This window comes from Glandiceps talaboti, chromosome 2 (genome assembly GCF_964340395.1).
Source record: "Glandiceps talaboti chromosome 2, keGlaTala1.1, whole genome shotgun sequence".
Classification (NCBI taxonomy): Eukaryota; Metazoa; Hemichordata; class Enteropneusta; family Spengelidae; genus Glandiceps; species Glandiceps talaboti.
The window spans coordinates 18,135,762-18,161,410 of NC_135550.1; the positions used below are offsets into that span (position 1 = coordinate 18,135,762).

The 25,649-nt window shown below is 35.3% G+C and overlaps 3 protein-coding genes across 3 annotated transcripts; 1 reads left to right on the forward strand and 2 right to left on the reverse strand.

Moving 5' to 3' along the window:
• Positions 1–1,191: 1,191 nt before the first annotated feature.
• LOC144453552 (protein salvador homolog 1-like) lies at positions 1,192–8,992 on the reverse strand. Its single transcript, XM_078144867.1, has 7 exons — positions 8,556–8,992; positions 6,829–7,038; positions 5,790–5,855; positions 3,872–3,956; positions 2,877–2,981; positions 2,109–2,314; positions 1,192–1,764 (listed from the first exon to the last, which is right to left on the reverse strand). Exons 1-7 carry the CDS (start codon positions 8,644–8,646, stop codon positions 1,508–1,510), a joined length of 1,020 nt encoding a protein of 339 aa, XP_078000993.1. The 5' UTR covers positions 8,647–8,992; the 3' UTR covers positions 1,192–1,507.
• A 122-nt stretch (positions 8,993–9,114) lies between these two features.
• Positions 9,115–15,461, forward strand: LOC144448358 (radial spoke head protein 4 homolog A-like). Its single transcript, XM_078138579.1, has 13 exons — positions 9,115–9,144; positions 9,315–9,591; positions 9,868–9,929; positions 10,137–10,264; positions 11,178–11,276; positions 11,569–11,745; positions 12,130–12,187; positions 12,512–12,625; positions 12,936–13,175; positions 13,551–13,660; positions 13,923–14,064; positions 14,407–14,524; positions 14,789–15,461. The coding sequence occupies exons 2-13, from the start codon at positions 9,326–9,328 to the stop codon at positions 15,015–15,017; spliced, it is 1,743 nt and encodes a 580-aa protein (XP_077994705.1). The 5' UTR covers positions 9,115–9,144; positions 9,315–9,325; the 3' UTR covers positions 15,018–15,461.
• A 529-nt stretch (positions 15,462–15,990) lies between these two features.
• On the reverse strand, positions 15,991–22,738 carry LOC144453838 (eukaryotic initiation factor 4A-III). Its single transcript, XM_078145206.1, has 12 exons — positions 22,606–22,738; positions 21,804–21,876; positions 21,433–21,499; positions 21,003–21,065; positions 20,650–20,782; positions 20,385–20,465; positions 20,062–20,203; positions 19,672–19,810; positions 19,195–19,310; positions 18,508–18,615; positions 17,952–18,079; positions 15,991–17,427 (listed from the first exon to the last, which is right to left on the reverse strand). Exons 1-12 carry the CDS (start codon positions 22,733–22,735, stop codon positions 17,411–17,413), a joined length of 1,197 nt encoding a protein of 398 aa, XP_078001332.1. The 5' UTR covers positions 22,736–22,738; the 3' UTR covers positions 15,991–17,410.
• Between the last annotated feature and the right edge of the window lie 2,911 nt (positions 22,739–25,649).

Sequence of the window (25,649 nt, forward strand, 5' to 3'; positions counted from 1 at the left end):
AAACTCATAGCTAACCTGCAATATCTACAGCAGATATACATTTTTTCATAAATCATGCTGCCACATGACATGGTATAATTAAGTTGTTTCCCAATAATTTTCTTCCTTCAGTTGGAAAACACTCATGACAGCAAAAGGGTCACTTATGCCACTTCTCCAAAATTTACATAACTCTGTCATTGCTCATTAGGATATGTCAGTGTGACTAGACTTGTGAATTCCATAGTGTGTCTATCATGGTTTGTTGGGAGTGTGACTAGAGTGGTGGATTCCATAGTGTGTCTATCATGGGTTGCTGGAAATATGACAGTGTGACTTGAGTGGTGGATTCCAAATGGCATAGTGTGTCTATCATGGTTTGTTGGGAGTGTGACAGTGTGACTTGAGTGGTGGATTCCATAGTGTGTCTATCATGGTTTGTTGGGAGTGTGACTTAAGTGGTGGATTCCATAGTGTGCCTGTCATGGTTTGTTCGGTGTATGACAGCATGATGTCACTACAGTGGTGGATTCCAAAGTGTGTTGGTCATTGGATGGGGTTGCACAAATGCTTAGATATTACAAACTGATGGAAAAGAAAAGCTACAATATTATATTTCACTGAAGTCTGACACAATGTAATGGATTACCCATACTAACTAATATACCATATATACCAAATGTATGTACATGCATGCATGCATACACAAGCAAACACACACACACACACACACACACACACACACACAGTGATGCATGCACACATGCATGCCTACATACATACATACATACATACATACATACATACATACATACATACATACATACAAACATACACACACACACACATACATACATACATACATACATACATACATACATACATACATACACACTCACTAATTCATGCATGTCATAGACAGAAAACTCTTTTGCAAGTACTTAACATGACACTAAATATGACACTTTGCATTCATTAAAGTTAATTCTTCATAAAGCCAATATTTGTATTTTCTAAAGCTTTTTTTTCTGTAAATTAATCTTACTGTAATTACCAGTACAATTTGGTAGACACACAAAAAAACAAACTTACAATGCCCTGGTACATTCAACTAGCAGAAAAAGCATCTATTTGGAATAGCAGTTGCAATATTAAACTTACTGGAAGACTCAATAAATTATACCACTAATAAAATCAAATAAAAACCCTGTATTGAAACATAAAATGTACTCTGTACTGTCAGAACCAAGGGACATACAGTAATGGGCTATTTTTTTTAGTAAACATAAGTACATCTATAAACATTTTTAAATACTTTCATTAAAATAATAAACTCTTTTTCATTTTTCCATGTAATTCCCTCATAATGTATATATTGCTATTGTTTGTCTGTGAGCCATGGCAAGTTTCACGTCTCATGTCATAACGTACGACAGCTTTTAACTTTTTGAAGACTAAAACAGAACAGACTATAGTACTAAGTATTTTTTTGTATCTTTCCTCTTTTCCTACTGTAAGTACATGTTATCTATACTTTGGTTTCAACATTGTCCTGTAGTGCTTGTTCTTGCAGCTTTTTTTGTTTCAGTCTTTTTTCCATTTCTTTGAGTAGTGCCAACCTATATGCTTCGTATCCCATGACAATGGATTCTGCTTCTTCCTTGTACAGTCTAGTTAGCATTCCTTGAAAACAGTCCAATTCTGGGTGCCGGAATAATTCCCATTTGAGTTTGTGGTCATGTGAGTGTGGCGCTGTGGCATATACTTTCAACCAGTGAGGAATTTCTGAAAAAGAGAATCATTGCACAACATGACAAATCAAATATATTCAGAATTTGTGACTAATAAATGTGACCACTAAATAGATTCAATTGTACATTGTGATTGAGAACTTAACATTTGAATTTAATTTTAAAACCAAAATTAATTTCATTTTCTGTGTGTACACATTTTTAAAAAAAATCCTCCTATCAATCATTCAATAGTAAATTTGTCATAAAGAATTCTAAATATTTTAGGGAATATTTGCATATTGACACAAGTTAGTAACTGATTAGTTCATACAAATCATATATCAAGTATAAAGGTAAGGATTTTGTGGTCACCAAACAGTGGATTCAGTTACTTACCAGTATAAAGGTAAGGGTTTGGCGGTACCCAAACTGTGGATTCTGTACTAGTTTGTTCACTGCCTTGTCCTTGTTCATACTGGTATAATGGCGGGGGAGGAAGTGGCAGTGGTAATTCTGGATTCCCAGCCATGGCATGTGTAGGATTGAGTCTGGCAATACTAGGTGCATTAGGATGTCTGTATTGAGCTTTCTTGGCCATGTGACTGCAATGGGAACAATAGTATACTATTTACTATCAATGTGAAACTGTTCATAGCCTAGAAAAAAAACTTATTCTGATTTAAGTCATACTCTTGTTTATATATCATGGCGAAATTCTCAATATATTCAGAATATAATGCATAACATAATTAATAAAATATAATTTACCACATTCATCAGGGCCTGTCTTGCTATTTTGAATATTACCTTGGCTTAGATTTGATCAAATCAAATAACTGAGTAATTTAGAATATAAACTGTACACTGCACATACGACAGAAAACTCTACTACAACAGTTCTCATTAAAACCAGTCAATGTATTTTGTTAAGTATGAGTGAGATCACATAATTTCTAAAAATCTATAGTGTTGTTTTAGCCCTATTTTGCTGACTATACCATGTACTCCCAAAGCCTATATTTGTGTTTATCTGGGGCACTCTCTTATGACACTTTTTTTTCAAAAATGCAAAGTAGGTAGCCAGATCATGGAGTATTGAAAATTACATGCAATATAAAACAAGAAGTATAGCATAAATAAAGAAAATGACAGAATGTAACTTACTTCACATAGTATACTCCATATTCTGGGGCTTCAACTTTTTCCCATCCTGGAGGAAGGCCTTCCCTTTCCAGAGGATGATTCCAGTGAGTTGTTTTAGTATTATGACTAATGTCAAAAAGTAAAGAAGAAGTCACTCACAGTCACTATCAGGCATTTCTGCTAGCTGAATCGTGATTAGTCTATCAGTGTCACATGATTGAACTCAATGATATCTGAACTGTGATTAGTGACAGTCTATCAGTGTCACATGACTGAACTCAATGGTATCAGTGTGTTCTTCTTACTAAGTATCAGCCCTTACTGTTAGTTGAATTACCATTGGTCAATTAGTAACACGTGATTGGTGTATTATTTTAATAAATGAAAGAGGAACAATTACATATCAGCTTTTCTAGCCTCATTTGAGCCGAAATTGGAGATCTTTTATAAAATTCACAAATTGAAGGAGCGGTATTGAAAATTCCTACAAAAGCAAAGCACTGAAAACACATTTTAGTCATCAATGAGTTGAGTTCAGGGGTTATGCGTGGTGCATCTTCCAGTGCACATGTTTTAGGGTGTCTACCAAAAAAAAAAGAGTTTGATATTAAATGCAAAAATTTCATGGTTTTCCACAGATCATATGTAATGTCAAGGTAATTGGTTTGATCTCTTCTCTTGCACTGGTTTGTTGCTTAGTAACCATTCTGTTGTGTGGGGAAGACCCCAAGGTGTGCAGGGGCTCAGAAGATTGCTGTGTTTTACTCAGCAACAGGGAATTAGAAAGAGAAATAAATTGGTATGAGAAAACAGATCAAAACAAGATATACCTGAGGATTAACACATGAAGTTTGAAAAAAAACACACATGAAAATTTTGAATTTAATGTCAAATTCTTGTTTGTAAACATCCCACCACATCTGCATACTAGAAAATGTGCTGTGTGTGTACAACCCGAGCTTTAACGTACCCGTGTAAAATTCTCATTAAACTCTAAAATTCATAATTTTACTCACTCAACATAGAATTTTTTTCCATTGATTGTTCTAGCTACAGTCCACCCAGCTGGAAGTGGTAATTCATCAGGCTGAGATGAACTTCCTGAAAGACAAAAGTTAGATTGCTTTGCGTGACTTTTAATTTTCTTATCATAACATAAAGTAATATGCTCCCCTCAAAATTTTTTTTAAATAAATATAATCTGAAGTAGAGAAAAATCATAGGTTGCCATGGAAATAATTAATTGGTTTGATTAGCACTAAATGAGTGCAAAACACGGTATGAATATTTTTGAATATTTTATTCTAGTATGTGAAACAAGACCATGCTACTACATGCAAATCACAATGCTGTTTGCACCTAGTGAATATTTCATAACAGAAGCAATGCCACAATTAAACCAAAAAGTATCACTTTTAGTCTGTATTGCAATGTATAGAATGACCAGCTCCCAACATTTCACTTCATACAAGTAGCTTGATATTTTGCCCTTTTAGAGCTCATAGAATCTAGAAAGCAGTCAAATCTATTTTGAAATTCATTTTCTTTCTGGATCCTTCAAAACCTGCTCACAAACTGCACTGCTGGTTATGTTGATGAATGATGTCATGTGATTAGACTGAAAGACTGGTCACTGTGGGTGCCCCACATCATGCTGTAGTTGGAAGTGAGTGACACTATAATGTGGGGTGCCCACAGTGATGAATCTTGCGGTCTAAGCAACACATACTGTAGAGCACCAACAAGGATGATTCTGGGCTAATCTTTGAGTCTAGTGATGTGATGTGATGTGATTGTACACTAACCTACAGATGTTATATCATCAAGTTCTTTGTACGGCTGTTCTGTTTCATATTGTGCTGGCTGCATGCATTCGAGTTTGTCCTCAAAGTTACTACTGCAAGCATCTACACGGTGACAGGCAAAAATCATACACAGCACACAAAAACCAGACAGTGTCAAAATCATAAATGATAATAATAAATAAAGAGAAACAATGAATGGATCATGCATGAACAAGTGGACTGTATGATACATCAGTAATGGTACTTTCTTGTTTGTTGCATTTTGAATAATCATGGGGTTTCAATTACAGTATTGTTCATCTCTGCCTTTCAAGTCAGAGCATCTAATGCTGCATATGTTAGCATGCCTCCACAAGATTAACCTGATTGGCTGCCATCAACAACTCAATGTCCAATTGGGTGTCTTGTTGCAACTAGATAGCGTAGGCTCATTTTCACAAAAACCTATCTACTAAGCAATGCGGTCTGTATGGGTATAGTGCTGATGGAAGCACCTTGCAACTATTTCAATGTTGGAGGCAGCCATTTTGAAATAATGCAGTCAACATGGGAGGATGATGACAGTATAATAGGAATGCTATCATTAATCAATCTGTTGGTGGATAAAAGGAATCTAGTAAATGTTTGGGGTCATGCTAACATAATAGAGATATCAAGGTTTATCGTTGCTTGATACAATTGCAAGAAAGTGCCAACACAGATCATGTGAACAGTCAGTATGTATTCAAAAACTGTGACTGATGCAGTGCTCTTGTTGAAAATGTCATGCTATTGTGGAATGATGTCTTCCTCTATAACCATGAGTGATGTAGTACATGGTATGTTTGTATGTGAAATTCATAAAATGCATTAACAGTGGTTGTGTTAAACTGCAGCCCCTGGTCTACGCCAAAATATATGGTTAAACCCATCAAACAGAATACAAAGTGCACCACAATATGAATTATCAATACATACAAGGTTGACATGATGTGTGTATACAGTGTTGCTAAGATTGAGTGGTGATAGTGCTATGGAGTTGACACTGCGAGGCCAGCAGATATCATTGCTTCATTGATTTACAAACCAACCAATCCATCCATCATAATATTATTTTTAACAAAACAAAGATTAGGACACAACTACATACCTGAAGCTGCACTCTGAGAATATAAACTAAAAGTACTATTAGTTCTGCTATCACCTTTGGAATACTCTGTAACAGAATTAGAAATAAATACACTGCAACTAATGACTACAATTCTAGGTATAATTCTACACAAGTATAAATTGTAAACTTCTACCATCACAAAAATATTTGTATTTTTGAAGCAGATAGTATACACACAATACATTGTTTAGTTCTGATAGTGTACATAAGTCTTTTTTAAAACTAGGAAGGGTCAGTATATTATTTTTTTCTCTTTCTATTTTGGGGTCATGATGTTTTTTTTGTGTGTATTATATTTTCAAAATATCCTACGTTCACAATAGTTTTGCTTTCGAGACACTTTTTTCAAACTATCATTAAAAAAAGTTTATGATCACCAGAGAAAACACTAGGTAAATAATAATTATTATTATTTCTTTAAAAAATGCCTTCCATGTAAAAAGACATCTCAAGGTACTGTATAACAACAATCATAAAATGTACAGTAAAAATCACTAAAATCAGAATCCAAAAAATGTGAGGGAAAAAATGAACAGTACAATTTACAAATGCTAAATATCAATGACTATAAAGGTCTTGTTAAAATAGGAGCAGCTACTTTGCATAATATGAACTTTCTAAAAATGTTCAGTTTTTAGTTAGACCATACTTAAAAACATTCAAATTATTTGCACAACAGAGTTCTTGCGGTAGCTGTGACAAATAAATTCTAATATTACCCATAACTAGAAGCTCAGAATATACTTTGAAACAATGCATACGAAGAAATAAGCATGACTTGGTAATCTTTCGAATATTGCAATACCGTTATAGTGATGGCATAACAAACTACAACACCAAGTTACAAATTTACCCAGATATATAGCTAAGGAATAAAGAATTCAGTTGGCAATTAGCACAACACTTAGAGACTTTGGAAACAGTTTTGCTGGAGTCACTATATGAGTTACAAGTGCAACCCTACTGTATGGGATAAACCATTTCATGTAAAGGTTGTACACATTTGTAGTATTCTTACCACTATTGCTGACACCATCTGACGTTCTTTCACTTCTACTGTCTGATGTATGAGATGATGGTGGTGAAATATCAGATATTGATGTCCTCTCAGGACCAAGTCTGCCATAGGAATGTTGTAAAGCTGGCGGTGTTCCTGGTGTAGGAGATTCACTGGAATTGGGTGCAGCACGACGTGTTGGAGCATGGCGTACCACTGGGGACATGTAATCTGACAAATTATTGGAACACAAAGAAAGTGACTTTATTCAGATGTCTTATAATGTAAACACATCACTTTGTACATTGGTAGACTGTTTTTACAAAAGGATGACAGTAATATTATAAATTTCTTGTATGTGGCCAGGTCTACTGGTTTGACATGTTTAATTTTTTGTTCTTATACATGTAGTTAATTATGAATTCCAAACCATGAATTAAAATAACATTTAACAAAACAACCATGAGTGTACTATGTCACTTCAACGGCTAACACTAACAGTGAGCATATCAATGTGTGTACTATGTCACTTTATTCAAATCTCAATGGCTAACACTAACAGTGAACAGATCAATGTGTGTACATTTTACTGTCACTTCAATCAAATCTCAATGGCTAACACTAACAGTGAGCATATCAATGTGTGTACTATGTCGCGTTAATCAAATTTCAATTGATAACAGTGAGCATATCAATGTATGTACTATGTCACTTTAATCAATTTTCAACAGTTAACAGTGAGCATATTTATAGTTCTGGAAATACGCTCTTCAAATAACTCTGACACATCTGTTCTTCCGCTATGGTTCCTTCCCTATAAAAACCCCAAGACTACACATTATATTCCAGTGCATGGATTTTGGGTAAAAAACAACCACCAAAAACCTTGCTTGTGACTATAATGAATAAAGAGATGTTTACTGCATTTACCCTACATCTTGTCATTTCTTGTCTAATGTTCAATTGCTTCAAATAGAGAAGACATAGGTTAATTTTCCATTTTTATCAAGGACTTTAACATGGATCTTGATGGTTCTTAAAACATTTCTTATATTTTCCGGGGTTTTGATATAGAGGAACCATAGCAGAGTAGCATAGAGTGGAGATGGTTGGAGTTATCAGAGTGCATATTACCAGAGCTTTGAGCATGTGACTGTCAATGCACCGTCACTCTCATTTCTGTGGTAATTTTAACTAGATGATAAAACCCAAATGGTGATATTTACAACGTAAAATTTTGGTTTCCTTAAAAAAAATCAACTTAATGAGATGCAATTTCAAAAAAATACAAAGACATTGTGTACATTTCAACTAAAAAATTGTTTAATGTTATGAAAACTACCGGTAGTCTGTATTTACTCCTTTACACAAATAGTCATTATTTTGTTATGAAATGTTCAAAAACTTCTATGGTTCAAAATATAAACTTACAACATTGGGATAGACAAAGACTGACATCACTGATCTGTTATCACATTGTATTGTCAGTGAGAATGCCACCACCCAGACTGGGCTGAGTGTATATCAATAATCATGACAAATAAAATGTCATGGTGTGTTTTGATAACAAGCTCACCTTTTCATACCAATCAACTACTACTATATTCAACCTTTGTTTGGCGGAATAGGATAAACTTTTATTATGCAAGGCATTATCCGAGACCTTGGTGTAGTTTACCCGATGCATTCAATGTTGTACTTTCCCTTTCAATGGCCCTACACAACACGTATTTATAAACATTACTCACCCTTCATCCAAGGCGAAGTTTCTTTCTTTATGTAACGTCCAACCAAGCCCTCACTTATACTCGATTTGGGTTCTTTCTTTCTTGACAACATCCTTGTCCTTGAAGAAAATGTGAATCGAAGAGTTTGTAATCCTTAGATTGCGTTCATCTTAAATACAAATAGGAAACACGTCCAATTTGCCGTGGGTCTTGCCCTCGATATTTTACTCGATTGTACCTGCGGGTGCATCAATTTGTCCGCTAAGTGACCCTTTCTTTCGATGTCGATTTCTCCTGCAATCTCTCTTATCCCATACTCCAAACGCTATAATGTAATCACAGGGGATAAATCATCGAGGTATGAGGTAAATCGCAAGAACAATTCCCCGTCAAAATGTTTTAAAATGATGTTCTGATAACCTGTAGAACGTCAGTATCAATACGAGATCGAGAGGCAGCAGCTGCTACGGTGGCTAAAGTCGATGTGAAATGCGCCCTCTTCGACAGACTTTGGATGAACGCAGGAATTGATGACGTCTTGCCCTTCTGCTGTCGACGGCCTTCTATTTACAGCCGACACATCGCATAGCAACTGACTGCAAGCAAACAGGTAACACTCAGTTCGCTTGAATCTGTTCGGTGTTGGATGTTAGGCACTCTTTGCTCTCCCAGTAATTATTTTTCTGTGCCACAAACATACGAAAAGGTTATTTTAAGGAAAAACTGTCGTGATTTGCTGACAATAGGCCACATTTAGTGATTTTTGACCTTTCTCTTTAGTGGACTGCAAGATGTCGACGACAGAGGAAACAGAGCAACCAGCCGCTGTTGAGGCAACAGAAACCACAGAAACTCCTGCAGTTACAGAAGAACCCAAACCTGCAACCCCAAAAGCTGCTACACCTCAGGCTGGAACACCTGCCGCTGTTGGTACTCCGCGTGGTTCAGTTGCTGCTTCTCCACAAAACCCGAGCCTAAACCTCAACCCAAAAGAACAAGAATTTATGAATGCTAAAGCGTATCTCTTGACAGCAAGCACCAAAACAAATGTTAATTTGTAAGTATATCCATCACTATCGCTCACTTACTCGTGTATTTTCAGTTTGGATCAAATTATACATTTCACAACAATGTATGTTTAAACATCTAGGCATGCACTTTGATGGTAACCAAGCCATAGGAATTGTTGTTTTCATTACATGCCACTTTTGTCCAAATTGCAAAAGTTGTATTGGTGCTTCATAAGCTATAACTTTGTTTAAATACCCTAAAATTGGAAGCAAAAAACAACATATGTATATTGTAACTACAATCTTTGTTATTCTTCCCACAGATATGACCATCTTAGTGTAGTTCTGAACAAAATTTTAGATGAAAGACCCCTAAATGTTGTAGGTAAGTGTGAATCATACGTCTCAAATACTTTTTAAAACAAAGGTAGTATAGGAATGCAATCATGTGCAATTCAAGGTTTGAGGTGAACAAATTCTGAAGTGAAAATTAGATAATGATTTTGACTATATAGTATATAGCACCAAAAGAAACAAAACAATCATAGTATTCTTATTCCTTACAATATTTTGTTACCTAAATCTATTCCAGATGTCTTTGAAGATATTAGTAAAGACTGCAAAAGGGACAAATTTACATCAAACGTTGACACCATCCAGGACAAAGCTGACAGATCGAGTGAAGTCGAATTAGCAGAAGTCCAGAAACCTTTATTTGAGGTAAGTGTGCACAGTAATTTACCTAATTGAAGACATCTCAAATATTATGCAATTTATATTTGTTATGGGAATGTTTTGGCATTGCTATGATCATACTGTTGGATGGAATATCTTCTATTGTTTGGGGAAAAAAACAATTGTATGGATTTGACAATTTATAGTTTACTCTTTGTGCATTTGGTTAAAAAGTAGTAGCTGCAGACAGAGTGAATTGTTATTATTTATTATTAATATATCCATTATTGTTTCAGGTGTTTTTTCTACTCATTGCAAAGTTCCTGTTAGACTATAATGATAGCGTAATCGAGTTTTGACCTGTTTTCCCTACAAGATCCCTACTCGAATGACAATGTTGAACATGTTATCAAATTTCATATTACTCTATCAGAATTTTCTAACTAGAACCGTGTAATGTAACATTTTTTCATGTATTCATTTGTGTACCTCTGTGCACCTCTTTCTTGCTTCTAAAATACTTTCGTGGTTATACTTTGCATGTCTCTATCATATCATAGTCATAACTTCAAAACTTCAATCACTAAACTCACTTTATTCAGAATCTAGACTTATTCTTAATCATTTACTTAGGTTGGAGACAATGGAAATCGCGCAAAGCTGACAGATAAATACTCATTATCAACAATACAATTCTTGAAGGTATTTTCAAGCCATACTTGTCATGTGATATCTATTCCTATATGATATCCATCGTCATTCCCAACCATGAACGTACACAGTTCACTATTGCATGGCCTCCTGGCCCATCCATTCTTCCAACCTTTTCTTGGCGTGACCATTTCATAGTACTGTCTCTGTACTGTCAGGTATATGGTATTTGTGGCTTATTGTCAAATCATCATACTAAAAAGAAAGAGAAAGTCAACCTAAAATGTTAAATTTGTTTTCTTTACAGAAAAATGCAGAGGAAGGTGCAGAAGTCGAAACTGAAGAAGAAGTTGAAACCCCATTACCAAACCTGCCAGAGATAATGTACCATTTTGAACAAGCAGATGTAAGTCTTTAATATAAACATCTGGATATATCATTGTTTGAATTTTAAAGGAGAAACTCTTTTCAACTTGAAAGAATTAACACAGTCAACTTCTTTGACATGTAAGGCCGGGTTTCAATTCCAAGTTCTCGCATTAGTGTTAGCGTACCAGTGGAGCCATGAGAATATTATCCATCCTAATCCTGAACTGGGCCTTTAACTATGTTTTTTACTGTCCATACTGAAACATTAGATCCATGAATTTCATGACATCTGACTCATGCTTGTTGTTGTTGTTGGTGTATTTCTTCAGATTGGTGTCAGCAGAGAAGAAATGATGCGTATTTACTTGGCATTGAAAAATCTGGTAGACAACCATCCATTACAGAGTTGTAGATTCTGGGGTAAAATGCTTGGAACTGAAAAAAATTACATCATTGCTGAAGTTGAATATAGAGAAGGAGAAGAGGAGGAGGAAGAAGAGGAAGAGGTAAACAAATATTTAACCTTTGACCTGTCATTTGCATTATTTTGAATCAACACTTCTGGCCTTCTTCCACAATCAACAAGTTAAGTCATACCATAATTCAGTATGAATTGAAATGCTAGATTCTAAAACATTCATGTAACTCAAAAGTGATTTAATCTGAAGATGTATTCTCAAAACACTTTACTGTGCATAGGAATGTCAGTTGTTATTAGGCAAAAGAGTGTCATTTAACTCTTCATTTTACTGATTTCCAATGTTTTAGACAAGTTGATATATTTTTAATAGTACTGTACATGAAAATACTTGCTGAAGAAAATAAGTAACATTTTGAGAATGTCTAAACATGGCAAATTATAACCATCAATGAATCATTCTACTTCTCAGGAAGCAGAAGCTGAAGAGCAAACTGAGAAAGAAGATGAAGAAGGCGGTGAAGAAGGAGGTATGAATCTTTTGAAATGTCAAAATGTCTACAATATACATGCTTTTATCTTTGAAGTGTACTTAAACTTTACAAAGAAATGGATAAAATGTACTTTCTTGTGGTCTGATTGTTTGTAAAGGTCTGTTGAAAGAATTGTAGTAACCTCTATGTACAGGTTCTTACTATTATGCCCTCTGTCAGTTTGATACACCACTGGTGCCTACCAACATTTTGAGTCCCCAGCCCCTAGAGGGTTTACTGTATTTTACAATGAAATCATTATGAATGAGGTTTGCCTTCCTTGAAACCTAATAAGTTTTTGTGTGTGATTTTCTTTTCTAGAAGAGGCAGAGGAAGACGACACACCTAAACCTGACTGGAAACCACCACCAGTTATTCCCAGAGAAGATAACCGTACAGGTGCCAATAAGAAAACATACTTTGTGACAAATGAACGTAAGTAGCTAACTGTTATTGAAATCAATGTTTCTAAATAGTCTCTCTGTAATGAACTGGAACATATCAGTGTCTTTAAAAACTAACTAGAACATACCCCCCCCCCCCCCCCCCCCTGCTTGTAACAATGTGAAACAGCAGTACTTCAACTTCTGCTAACTATTTGTACAATTGAATTCAATATTTATGCAGCCAGTGTATGTAACGTTCAAATCATAGCATTTGTTTTTGACAAATCTAACAACAAATTATGTTGTTTTTTATTCTCATATACACACCCTTTATTGTATGAATTATCTTGTGTTTACAGCTGGAAAGATATGGACTAAGCTGCCCCCTGTTACACCTCAGCAAATCGCAGCAGCCAGACAAATCAAGAAATTCTTTACTGGTAGACTGGATGCTCAAGTGATCAGTTATCCACCATTCCCTGGTAATGAAGCAAACTACTTACGTGCACAGATTGCGCGAGTCTCAGCTGGTACACAAATCAGTCCTCTAGGATTTTTTCAGTTTGATGAAGAGGAGGAAGAGGAAGAAGATGCAGAAGGTGAGTTTCTTTATCATGTATGAAATATATCTTGACTACATACACTTGATTTGCTTTATGTTGAAACCAAAATGCTGATACAACCATGTAAACATTGGTAAAGAGTATGTTGCTCAAAACCTGTTTTAATCATAGTGACTTTTTTCCCTACAAAGTATCATTTCCAATATTGGTCATTTTCTAAAAAAAAAAAAAAAGAATTGAACAACTAAAATATATAAATCTAAACAGAATTTGAAGTTAACATGAGTACTACCTAGCCCTTATAATTATGCATGTATACTGCTAACCTTATAAGAATTCAAAATGCAGCTGCATTTCTTGTTATCATTTGATGTGAGTGACTGATGTTATACCATCATTTACTCTTTGCAGGACGTGACTCTTTCATTGAGAATCCAGAATGGGAAGGTATTCCAGTCAGAGATCTTGTTGATCCATCTTTATCTAACTGGGTTCATCATGTGCAACACATCCTACCACAGGTAACTTACAGTACTTTTTATCTAATACAACATAGCTCTGAAGAAAATTAAGACAGTTTTGATAAGACTCATGCAATATTGAGAGTAATTGGTAAATATTTGTGTACCTGTGATGGCTTGGACGCAGTCATAAGACAGAATTGTTAGAAACAAGAATACAGGCAGCTCAAAGTATCTTGTATTTTGACCCCTACCATGCACAATATTACCAGACAATAGAAACATTTTTGTGACATATTCTTACTTTTATTTTCACTTCTAGGGTCGCTGTACCTGGTACAATCCAGTACAACAACAGGAAGATGAATTTGAAGATGAGGAGGATGATGAGGAGAGGGAAGAACCCGATGAACCAGAACCAGAAACTGGACCACCACTCCTAACACCACTGTCTGAAGATGCAGGTGTGTATTAAACATTGAAACTAAAGTGTGGAAGGGAAGGGTTGAAAACAAGAGGATGACTTGATATTCAATGGCACCCATCCTAATAATCAGTCCCAGTCACCAGTCTGATAACTCCTATAGTTTACAAGGTGCAAATCAAACCCATGCATGGACAATGCACATCCGGGTCACCCAGTGTCTGTGAAGCATTTAAGAGATGGACTGTGGCATAATGCATGGATTCACTCTTGTGAAATAAATGTATGCATGCTGGCACAAATGTTTGAAAAAAAATTACTTGGATATTATGAGTAGTGGAGTTTGATATTAATCTTATTAATGTGTTTTGTCACTTTGCAGAAATTGATGCTTTACCACCATGGACAGCAAAACTATCTTCCGGCCTTGTTCCACAGTATTCAATTGCTATTCTTCATTCCAACCTCTGGCCTGGTGCACATGCATTTGGAACTGAAAAGTAAGTTATCAACTTTATAGCAACATCTATAAAGTCATGTGTATGGTATGTGAGTAATATTTGCCATGCTCAGAACTAAAGTATAAATTTGGAGCATTGACAACATATTTATTGGGGGATTTTTATTAATTATTTTATTTTGATTTATTGACATGTTAACATTATGTGATGATTATTAGTGTTCAAGAAGTTGAAATGGAAAGGAAAAGAGTTAAGATGACTATCTCATACTAATACAATGGGGGTATTTGTATTCTTCTTCAGGAAATTTGAAAACATCTACGTTGGCTGGGGACACAAATTCTTGTCTGACAACTACAGTCCACCACCACTACCACCAGCAATGGAAGAATTCCCAAGTGGTCAAGAAATCACTGAAGTCGAAGATCCTACAGTGGAAGAGGAGGCAGCATTGAGAGCCGCAGAGCGTGAAGCAGCAGAAAATGCAGAGGAAGTTGAAGATCTTGATGAGGATGAGGAAGAAGATGATTAAACTGATCCCTTAGAAACAAAACAGACATTTCATTTGCATTACAAGATACAAGCATTTCAACATCAATTGCTTGCTGCTATCGTATCTCACCACAAAGACTGAACAGACTTCCGAAGTGTGTAAATATGGAAATGTTCCGACAGAAGACTAAAAAAATGCTATTTTATTATTGTACTTTCCAACAACTTGGATTTCGTTTATTTTGTGCAAAGTTTTGATTCAAGAAACTCAATAAATAAATTCTCTAACATATAATTCATATTGTAAATACTTTGGCAATTCATTCCATAGATCAAATATCTTTATTTCTCATCAAATTGAATGTTGTTCTCTACTACATTTGTATATCATATCTTACTATTCAATAGTCCATCTGTACTCTACTAGTAGTTTTGTACCATTTTGAATATTATCAATGATTGGAAATAAACGTTTTACACCAAGTCTTTGTTTCTTTTAAGTCATACTTGTGCAAATGATCAGGGATACCTTGGACTCAACGGACCTCATTACTATATTGAATTACATATTATTACAAATGGAGATACTGTGCGATACTGAACCTGTGAATCATATACATGTAACACAACTGTACGAGTAAAACTGAAGAAAAGCACTTTCTGTATGTGCTACACTCGTTTATAGCATTCATATCAAGTGTAAAAGTATACTGTTTCAATTGGTTTATTTACAAGCCTAGGATGTTGCCTTTCTAATGTGGTCTATTAGCAAATGAAACTTCATTTACACTTGATATGGATGTTATAAACGATTGTGGTACATACAGAAAATGTTTTACTTTGGTGCTATGGGTTGTATTTGTGTAGCCAGGAGTGACATTATACAGTTACAGCCTTTCTTTGTCACTTTCAGGTCCTTTAGTTTATTACGATTATCACCGAACACACCACATTTAAAAACATAACACATCACGACCAATCATATATACATTCTAAAAAACTTTATTGGTATCGCAAGTAAAATACTAGTAATAAACAGGACAGAGAAAATATCATCCACATCGGTGTAGTAGTAATAAACTACGGTAGTCAAAAACACAATATTGACTTAAATGAGTGTGAAAATATATAATTTATCCATTCCACAGAACTCAGTCTTTAAAACTTTATCCACCATTCATGAAATCTTAGCAGGCTATCTTTCAATACTTGTGAACTTGGACAGTATTAAATAACTGAAATTTTCTTTGTTAGCTTTATGACAGGGTAGTCCAGTACAATGACGTGTGTTGTTCACAATGTCTGGTAGCTTGATGACACTTAGGTCTGTCCAATGACAATTGCTGTCAGACACAGAACACTTGATGATGTGTTTTGTCATGATTGCATTAAGAAAATGAAAAAATAAACTTAGAGTTTAGAATTGTATATAATCTCTACTTAGACTGTTTAATGTAAAAGTCCATTGCTCAATGAAAAGACAACAATTTTGAAGCAAAACATCACAAAATCACAACCTTGGGCATCTCAAATAATGATGGTATTCTGACCACGCACTTCAACAGAATTGCATCTCAAATGTTACTGATAATTCCAACATCAGTGGCAGCTGTGTTGCAAAGGAGTCAAATTGGATACTATACCATTGTGTCTGTACAGAAAGGTCTGCTGTGCAATTGTATAGGCAGATACGACCACACTGCACTGACGCGATGATATAAGGAACTCTATGAGTGGTCAATTTGTTGCTGAATAATGATAGTTTGTAATCATTTGTGGCTTACTAAAAGGCACCACTGGGCATGAAAGATTTTCAAGATACAATTCTATAACTGTAGTCAGAATTCCTAGATTGCTTAAGAAAAACCTTACATTGAGTCTCCAATGAAGTCATTAAAAATTCTTTGACACATGTATTCACGTAAAAAGTCGTTATATTTGAAGGTTGCTATATCACACTGGTCTATATATAAAACGAAGTAACAGACTTTGATTGTGAGCAATTTACACTGTGGATGAGTGTTTCAAAAACGATAGATCTCTAAGTCTTCCTGTGTTCGTGTGTCACGGAATAGCAACCAAACTGTAGTGTAAGGCGTGGCTGAGAAGCTAACAATGGGATAGTTTTGTATGAGAAGCTAACCATGGGCTAGTATGAGACGCTAACACGGACTGGCTTGAGAAGCTAGCCCTAGGCCCTGGACTGGATTGAGAAGCTAACACTGGGCTAGTGTGTGGCTTTTTCAATATCATAAATGTTCACCCTCTCAGTGATATTTTTATTGGTTTGTACATCGCACACGGCTGGAATGTTCAAAATGAAGTACACATTATGACCTATACAAGGTTTGCAGCTATACATATGGTGTCCAATGTTGGGTACGGTGTATTCTGTATTCTGTGGATTCAGGCGGTGACTGACTGGTCATTCTTTTAGATCAAATCAGCAACTACAAAGAAAAGAAGAAGTAGATTTTCATTATACTGTATTGGCTCACTACTATTCATAGGAAGAGAGAACCTGAACAAGTCAATGGATGCATCAAAAATCATATTAAATCATTCATTTAGTTTGCATATCATCTAGTACTAGTCACACTACAGATCTCCTGTTACAACTAGTGATGACTCAACATGTTCAACAAGTAGAATATTTTTCATATGAAACAAGTTTTCATAGAAAACAGACCCCCCCCCCCCTCCCCCACAACTTTATTTCTATGTGACTAATGAACTTGGATTTGGACTATTCCCATTTAGAGTCGAGATCAGATAAAGATTAAGTTTAGCTGTGAAATGTAGTTGCCAGGTAGAGCTATAGAAGAAGTTGGTCCTATACAAACGAATAATCCAATGTAATCCTCATGGCTCCATACATTAAATAAATAACACTAATGTGAGAATCTAGGACTGAATACCTATCCATTAACCATATACCTAGACTAAAATAAGGAGAAAATAAAAGAGTTCTTACCATTCATGGGCATTTCATCAATCTGTGTACTGTAATACTGTTCAATATCTCTCAGGATACGAATATCATCACTCTTAACAAAGTTGATGGCAACACCTTTACGACCATATCGACCTGAACGACCAATTCTGTCAAAACACCATTATACATTATTATATCTACAATACCACTAATGTTTGGGAACTCTGGTAATAGAAGGGAGGGCTCTCGTAAAACTGGCACAGTTTCCCATATATTGTACCATCATTTTGGTGGGAAACCCCGGTAAAATGAAACTTGGGCAAATTTTACCAACTTAACACTCTTCAAAGTATACTTAGCATAACATTAATGTTACCCATACACAGAATGGGATGAAATCATTTCAAAGTATTTCATCCATCTGGCCAATATGCTACAATCAACTGGAATGGATTGACAGATATACATGGTTTAATGAAACCATTTTTGTATCTTAATGGGTTCTTTTTTTCTTGAAACACCTTTGGGTATCCACATGGTACAAAATCAGTATATATAATTGGCTGGTAGAATAGTACACACTGCATGTACTTACCTGTGGATGTACAATTCACGATTGTTGGGGAGATCATAGTTGATTACCAAGGACACTTGCTGTACGTCAATACCACGAGCCCATACATCTGTTGTTATGAGAACCCGACTGTAAATACAATAACATTAGAAATTTAATTAGCAACATTTTGCGTGTTGGACATCTCATCATAAGAATGTATACACAGTGTCGCGGATGGTCATTAGTCTATGGTCCATAATATAGAGAATAATTTACAACCTTGCGTTTGCGATAGCAGTGCAGTGGCACATGATCTAGCGAAAGCACTTATAAGTTCCTGTCTTAAAAAATACGAACCTTACAATACGTAGAGATATATTAGTTATATTCAGTGTTTCAAAACGAAATAATCTAGAGCAATATTGCGACGATGATCATACAATCAACTCAGTCGTCCAAAAGTACTTTCACTACACTTTGTGCCGTGACAGGCACTATTGCGAATGCGACCATTTATAATCGCAAAATGGAAGTCACTGCGACCTACCTAGAGTGAGTGTGTCGCTATTTCTCATAAAACACTCCAGAATTTGATTGAAGGAATACATTATTTTTACCATTTGTCATTTGTTTTAAAGGCAAACTGGTAGTGATTTCCATTATCAATGTTTAGCTTGCATCTCAGTTGGCCCTTGACCTGAATTTTTCCATGATAACATCCCTTACCTGGCCCCTGATCTGAATTCTTTCATGATGGCATCTCTTTCTTTCTGTGGCATATCACCATGCATTGATGATACAGTGAAGTTGGCCTCTCTCATTTTTTCAGTTAACCAATCAACCTGCAAAATAGACAAACAACACATTTTAACCAGTGATATAATACATTACATTATGATATACATATTTAGAACTAGTATTAGCAATTCTTATCATTTGCATAAAGCCTGTGTCCCCATTGTCCCTTCAACATGACCACAGGTTGGGTTAAAGGTCACACATTATGATAGTGAGTCATCCCAATGGGGAAGACAGAAGTACACCAACCAAGTTTCAGGTACAAAAATTTATCTTCATACAAATACCTGAATTTTTGAAACACAACCATGCTACTACATAAATAAACCTTACCTTTCTCTTGGTGTTGCAGAATATAACAGCCTGTGTGTAATAGTGAGTGTACCATATAGATCACACACTTACCTTTCTCTTGGTGTTACAGAATATAACAGCCTGTGTAATAGTGAGTGTATCATATAGATCACACAATGTGTCAAACTTCCATTCTTCTCTTTCCACAGCAACAAAAAATTGTTTGATTCCTTCCAACGTCAATTCATCACTGTAAAGATAGAGTAAATGTAAGCCAACAATCACAGTGATCTGTATATACAAAATGATGACTTGACTCTTGATAAGTTAACCATATGTTCTTGGGGATAAACACATGAAAATGTCTACAATGTATGGACAGTTTGCAATGCATATGTAATAGCACTGTACATAGCTTAGTATCATATGGCCTCAATGAAATGCGTTTGCACTTAGCAATACTAGTACACTGAATGTGTATTGGTGCAGTTATGTACATACCGTTTGACAAGAATACGAATTGGGTCTGTCATAAACTTGTGTGTCATTTCTAGGATTTCATGTGGCAGTGTGGCACTAAACAACACTACTTGTGTGGCAGGTGGTAGGTAACGATAAACATCATAGATCTGTTCTTTGAAACCTGTAATAGAATACAGAAATGCAAGTATTGTATGACTGACATGGTGTTAACAATCTGTTACATTACCATAATATAATGGTTAGAAGTAATATATATATACTGCCATATATACTGTCTAGCCATACTATATTTCATATTACATGTATAAACTTTGGGTCTACGCATACTATATTCCACATACCTTTATTCAACATTTCATCTGCTTCATCCAATACAAGTAATTTTATTGCTCTTGTTCTAAGATTCCGACGCCGAATCATATCTGACATAAAATTAAGGAAACTACACACATAAGAATTGAGGAGCTTGAATAATGATATGGTCATACCACCGAATAAAGTTGTACACTGGAAAATTACATTTTCTAGCATGAGATCATTACAACATTACGACTCACACAGGTTTTACACACAACTCAACAATGTAAAGCAACTTTGAAAGGATACCAAACACCCTGCCAGGTGTTCCAGAAACAACATGCTGACCATAATCCAATTTACGAATGTCTTCCCCAACGTTTGTACCACCTATGCATGCATGGCACTGCACACTCATGTAATCACCCAGCGCTAAAATAACCTGTAAAAGAACACATCAGTACACATGATGTTTAGATTTTGTTTGTCCTGATTGCAGCTTAACTCATCACAGACTACACTCAGTTTAGTCTTTGCAGTTTATCTATTGTCAGATACACATTGTAAATTTTACCTGAATATTATGTGTCTCAGCCCATGGCCTGTGAGTTTATTGCTTCAATCATTGTATTTGTAATGAGTGATTGTTTCTGCATACATACCTTTTGTATTTGAACTGCCAATTCTCTTGTCGGTGAAAGTATAAGTGCCTGTGTCTCTCTAACCTATAAAAATAACAAACAGTATTGTACTTCAATCACATACATGTATATAGTATTAAGTATATGTACATGTTGGTGATGCTCTCAATTCATAATCATATCATTAATAGTATGAATGCCTTACAATATTTGTCAGAAGGAATATAAAAGGTCTTTCATTTATAAAAGGCCATGAGTATCAAGCTCCAACAATAAATAACTTTTGCTAAGATACATGTGGTGTTGCCATTTTAGCACAACCACAAATGAAGGTTTTGTTTCTGTTCTGACCATAGAGGGTGTTGTTTTTCCTCAATCAGAATAGAGATATGCAGGACCACTCAGATTGAGAAAATACAAACAAATTGGGTCACCCTGATTGGATACTTACCTGTGTATCCAAAATTTGAAGAATTGATATTGAAAATGTTGCAGTCTTTCCAGTTCCTGACTGTGCCCTATATTGCAAGAAATAAACAAAGTAACACTTTTATTGTTTCAACAATCCCAAGTATTCTTTAATACACTAGTGACTCCTACATAGCAATTTTCAGAGTTTATTTATATGAATTGAGTAACCAGCTGAACAACTAAATATTATCAACGTTTTTTCTTTACCAAATGACAAATCCCTAAATGATATTTAACACAAGTGGATATCTAACTATGGATAATGTAGATCATACAAATGTTGATGGCTGAGATTTTGTGCCACATACAACGTATGCTGGCTAAAATGATAACCAAAATATTGTTACTTACTGTGCAATGACATCTCTGCCTTTTACAACTGGTTTTACTGCTCTCTGTTGGATTGCTGATGGTTTTTCAAAGCCTGAAACGTTAGTAAAAGTAATTGTGTGTTTATACATCCAATGCATTGATGATTACTACAAATGTATATTATTTAGATTTTAAGTTTAAGAAACTTCAAACCATACACTCTCCACCACTGTTTTGGAAAGTGGTCTGTGGTATTAAAGTCTGGAGCATAATCATAGACCATACACGTATAGGGACTATGGCATGAACATCATTGAAAGGGGTGAAAATTGGGCTTTGACAGGGCACAGAGCCCACTTCCCCCCACAAATTCTTACATTTATTTCACAAATCATTTCAAATCAAACGTTAAACGTTTTTACCAGCATTACTTATACATGAAAGCAATGGAGGAGACAACAGAATTAATGTATAACATTTTTTTACAACATTTTTGTAGATAAAATACTAGTAGTATCGTTTTCATTTCATTCTTAGAAACTCGTGGATCAGACAAGCGCCACCCAGTGTCCACAACGTTCTCTGAGGAGAAAGTTTCGGCGAAAATAAGTATTTATACTTATTACTCTCTGTCCATGCATGTATACGTTTATATGGTAAGCGAGACGAAGTTATATTTAGACTAGCCGGACGGTGTGTAGGTCAATGGCTACTACTACTAGTACTACTACTACTACTACTACTAGCAAAAGCACAAACACAATAACGTCAATCCCACGTCGCGTCGCGTTGTCGACGCTTCCAACCATCTCCAATATAGCGTCAATTAATCGAAACCTACCATATGCATATATGCCCCTTAGAAGATCTTCCCTGATCCCCATGTTATCGAATGTTGGAGTAACATCGACTTCTTCGCTTGTCTCGAATTCAATATTGGTCGCTTCAGCAGTCAACACACGCCGCGCCATGTTGAACGATTACCCGGAAATGATGAACGAATTGAACTCTGGGATAAGGGACAGACAACCTCGTTCCAGACACCGTATTATGTGTTGCTAAAATTACGCACCTCGTTCAAAAGTGAACTACAATGCACTATTATTAAAATGAAAATACTTTATCAATATTTTTATGATGATCCATAATCTTCCACATACCACACTCATGGATACAATCCTTCACAGAAATATTAAATTACTGTTTACATAGATGAAATTATAGGTTGTATTTATAGACTCTTAGCTAGGTGATGCATTCCGAGAATTATCCCCATTCTAAATATGTGAATTTAATTTTTTTTTCTGACAGCAAGGTATATTCTTAATATTTTGCAAGCACTTTCTGTATGCCATCAAACCTGAGCTTTTTTTCTACACTTTGAAATAAAAATATATCCCGCTTAGCACCACCAACAATAATATACTGATTCAAAAAGTACTTAGTTTGAAAAGGTCGGGTAATCAAATTGTCACATATGAGACTGAGGTGTACATATAATTCCCATCTCAAGCTTTTCCCATACTGTCAAAATGCTATTAAACTCCTTTAGATTTTCCCCTTATAACATTTTTTTGTAGATATATAAGATATAAGCTTATAGATAGATAAAACCTGTTACTTCTACCATAACTATTCTATCACATTGTCAGGTTAATTGCACATTATAGTCAACATTAAATGCCATGGTACGACAGCGTTATTCCCATTAGACAAGGCATCATTTATAGGAATATTAATGGTGTAATATTTTGTTATGATCAATATCATTCTAGTTTTCCTGACGATTGAAATCTTAGATAGATAAGAGGGGGTTTATGGCATTTTTAAAGCTTCCACTTCTCATGAATACTTTTTATTTGAATATTCCTCTCAAAGGACGACAAATATTAAAAACACGCCTTTACTATGGTACAAGATGGTGATGAAACTGATGTAAACTGAATGTCTCATGTAGGAACGAAAAGGCAAGATTTTTTGGTTTGTTCACACGCATTGCCACATGACTGTATATTTATATTAAATTGTATGAAGGAATGTGAAGACGACGCCTTCTCCTGGATAATCATATTTCACAGCTTAACACCGACTAATGGTTTATCATTGACAAGTATATGGCAAACTAAGCATAATAAAGTTTCAAAAGACACACATACACATATACACACAAACGTAGACAGACGGACAGACAGCCAGGCAGTACAGACAGACATACATACATACATACATACATACACACGCGCGCGCTTACGAGCACATATACGACGCGACATACATACACACATATGTGCACAAAGACTACTAATTCAAACTGTACAACAAGCAAACATTGTACAACAACAAAAATTATTTTATTTATTTTCTTAGTAAAAGCTATTAGTACTTTTTATGGTTTAAATTATAAAATATTATATACAATGGTGATTTATCTCTGGTTGTTGTGGTCAACATTCATTTCCATAAAATGATTAATTTAGTATTTCCCCAAATATCATTAATTACCAACATTTTAAATAATATATCATAAACGTATAATGACGTCCAATGTATCTGAATGTATTAAAGATTATTAAGTGATACATCATCAGTCAACAGAGAACCTATTTGTCTGAGAGTTAAAAGGTTAGTAAGTAACGACGTTTTACATGTATGCAATATTAAAGTTATCAATCTAAAACAAACTAATATCATGGTAATTACTTTATGTAATACGTGATATGCATAGTAAACATTCCTCGTCATATTATAACCCAACCAAAATTTTCAATGGAGAATATAAACTGTAATACATTGAGTGGTGATTTTAGAGGTGATGCTAACGTAACGTTGCTTTTCTACAGGACTCCGTCACCAAGGGAAGTGGTGGGAGTGGGGATATGGTGGGGGTGGGGTGGGGTGGGGTGGGGTGGGGTGTGGCTAGAACGAGAACATCTCTACTCCTTTTTCAGACATGAGCAATAGCAAATGACCTACCACTATAAAGATGAGTTTTCAGGCAGGATTCAAGCCGCTGAATAGTCTAGTGAAACCCTTGTCCGACTCCTGGACCCCTTTTCGTCAAAACAAATGCAAAAAGTACAACGTTTACATGTAAGGCTCGAACGACCAAAAAGTAAACCCCATGGACAATACAAGCCTACATAGCTTCTCACCAGAGTATCTCCCTCCCCCGAGTGGACCATGGCACCAAGACAATTAATTAATTAATTCATTCATTCATTCGTTCGTTCGTTCGTTCGTTCATGCATTCATTCGTTCGTTCATTCGTTCATGCATTTGTTAATTCATTCATTCATTCATTTGTTCATATGTTCATTCGTTCATTCATTCATTCGTTCATTCATTCGTTCATTCATTCATTCATTTGTACATTCATTCATTCATTCATTCATTCATTCATTCGTTCATCCATCCATCCATCCATCCATCCATCCATCCATCCATCCATCCATTCATTCATCCATCCATCCATCCATCCATCCATCCATTCATTCATTCATTCATTCATTCATTCATTCATTCATTCATTCATTCATTCATTCATTCATTCATTCATTCATTCATTCATTCATTACTTCATCAGAACTTTTACAAATTTAACGTGTCATTGTATTTTTCGTGTTGACTGCGTAATTTCACCTTTCGACAAAATACGGCATCGTGACATATTAAACTATGTAGGACACTTGTCCAGTATGATCCTTGCGGGTAAACTAAGTTTATTGATAGGGTTTTGTCTGAAATATCAAACATTAAACTATATGCCAAGTGTTACATCGTTATGCTCATGTAAGCAATTTGATTTTTATGTCTAAAAAATATGACAGCCTATCTATTGTGAGGATTTGTGAATTCACCAAGGTCACTTTTACATGTTATCCATGG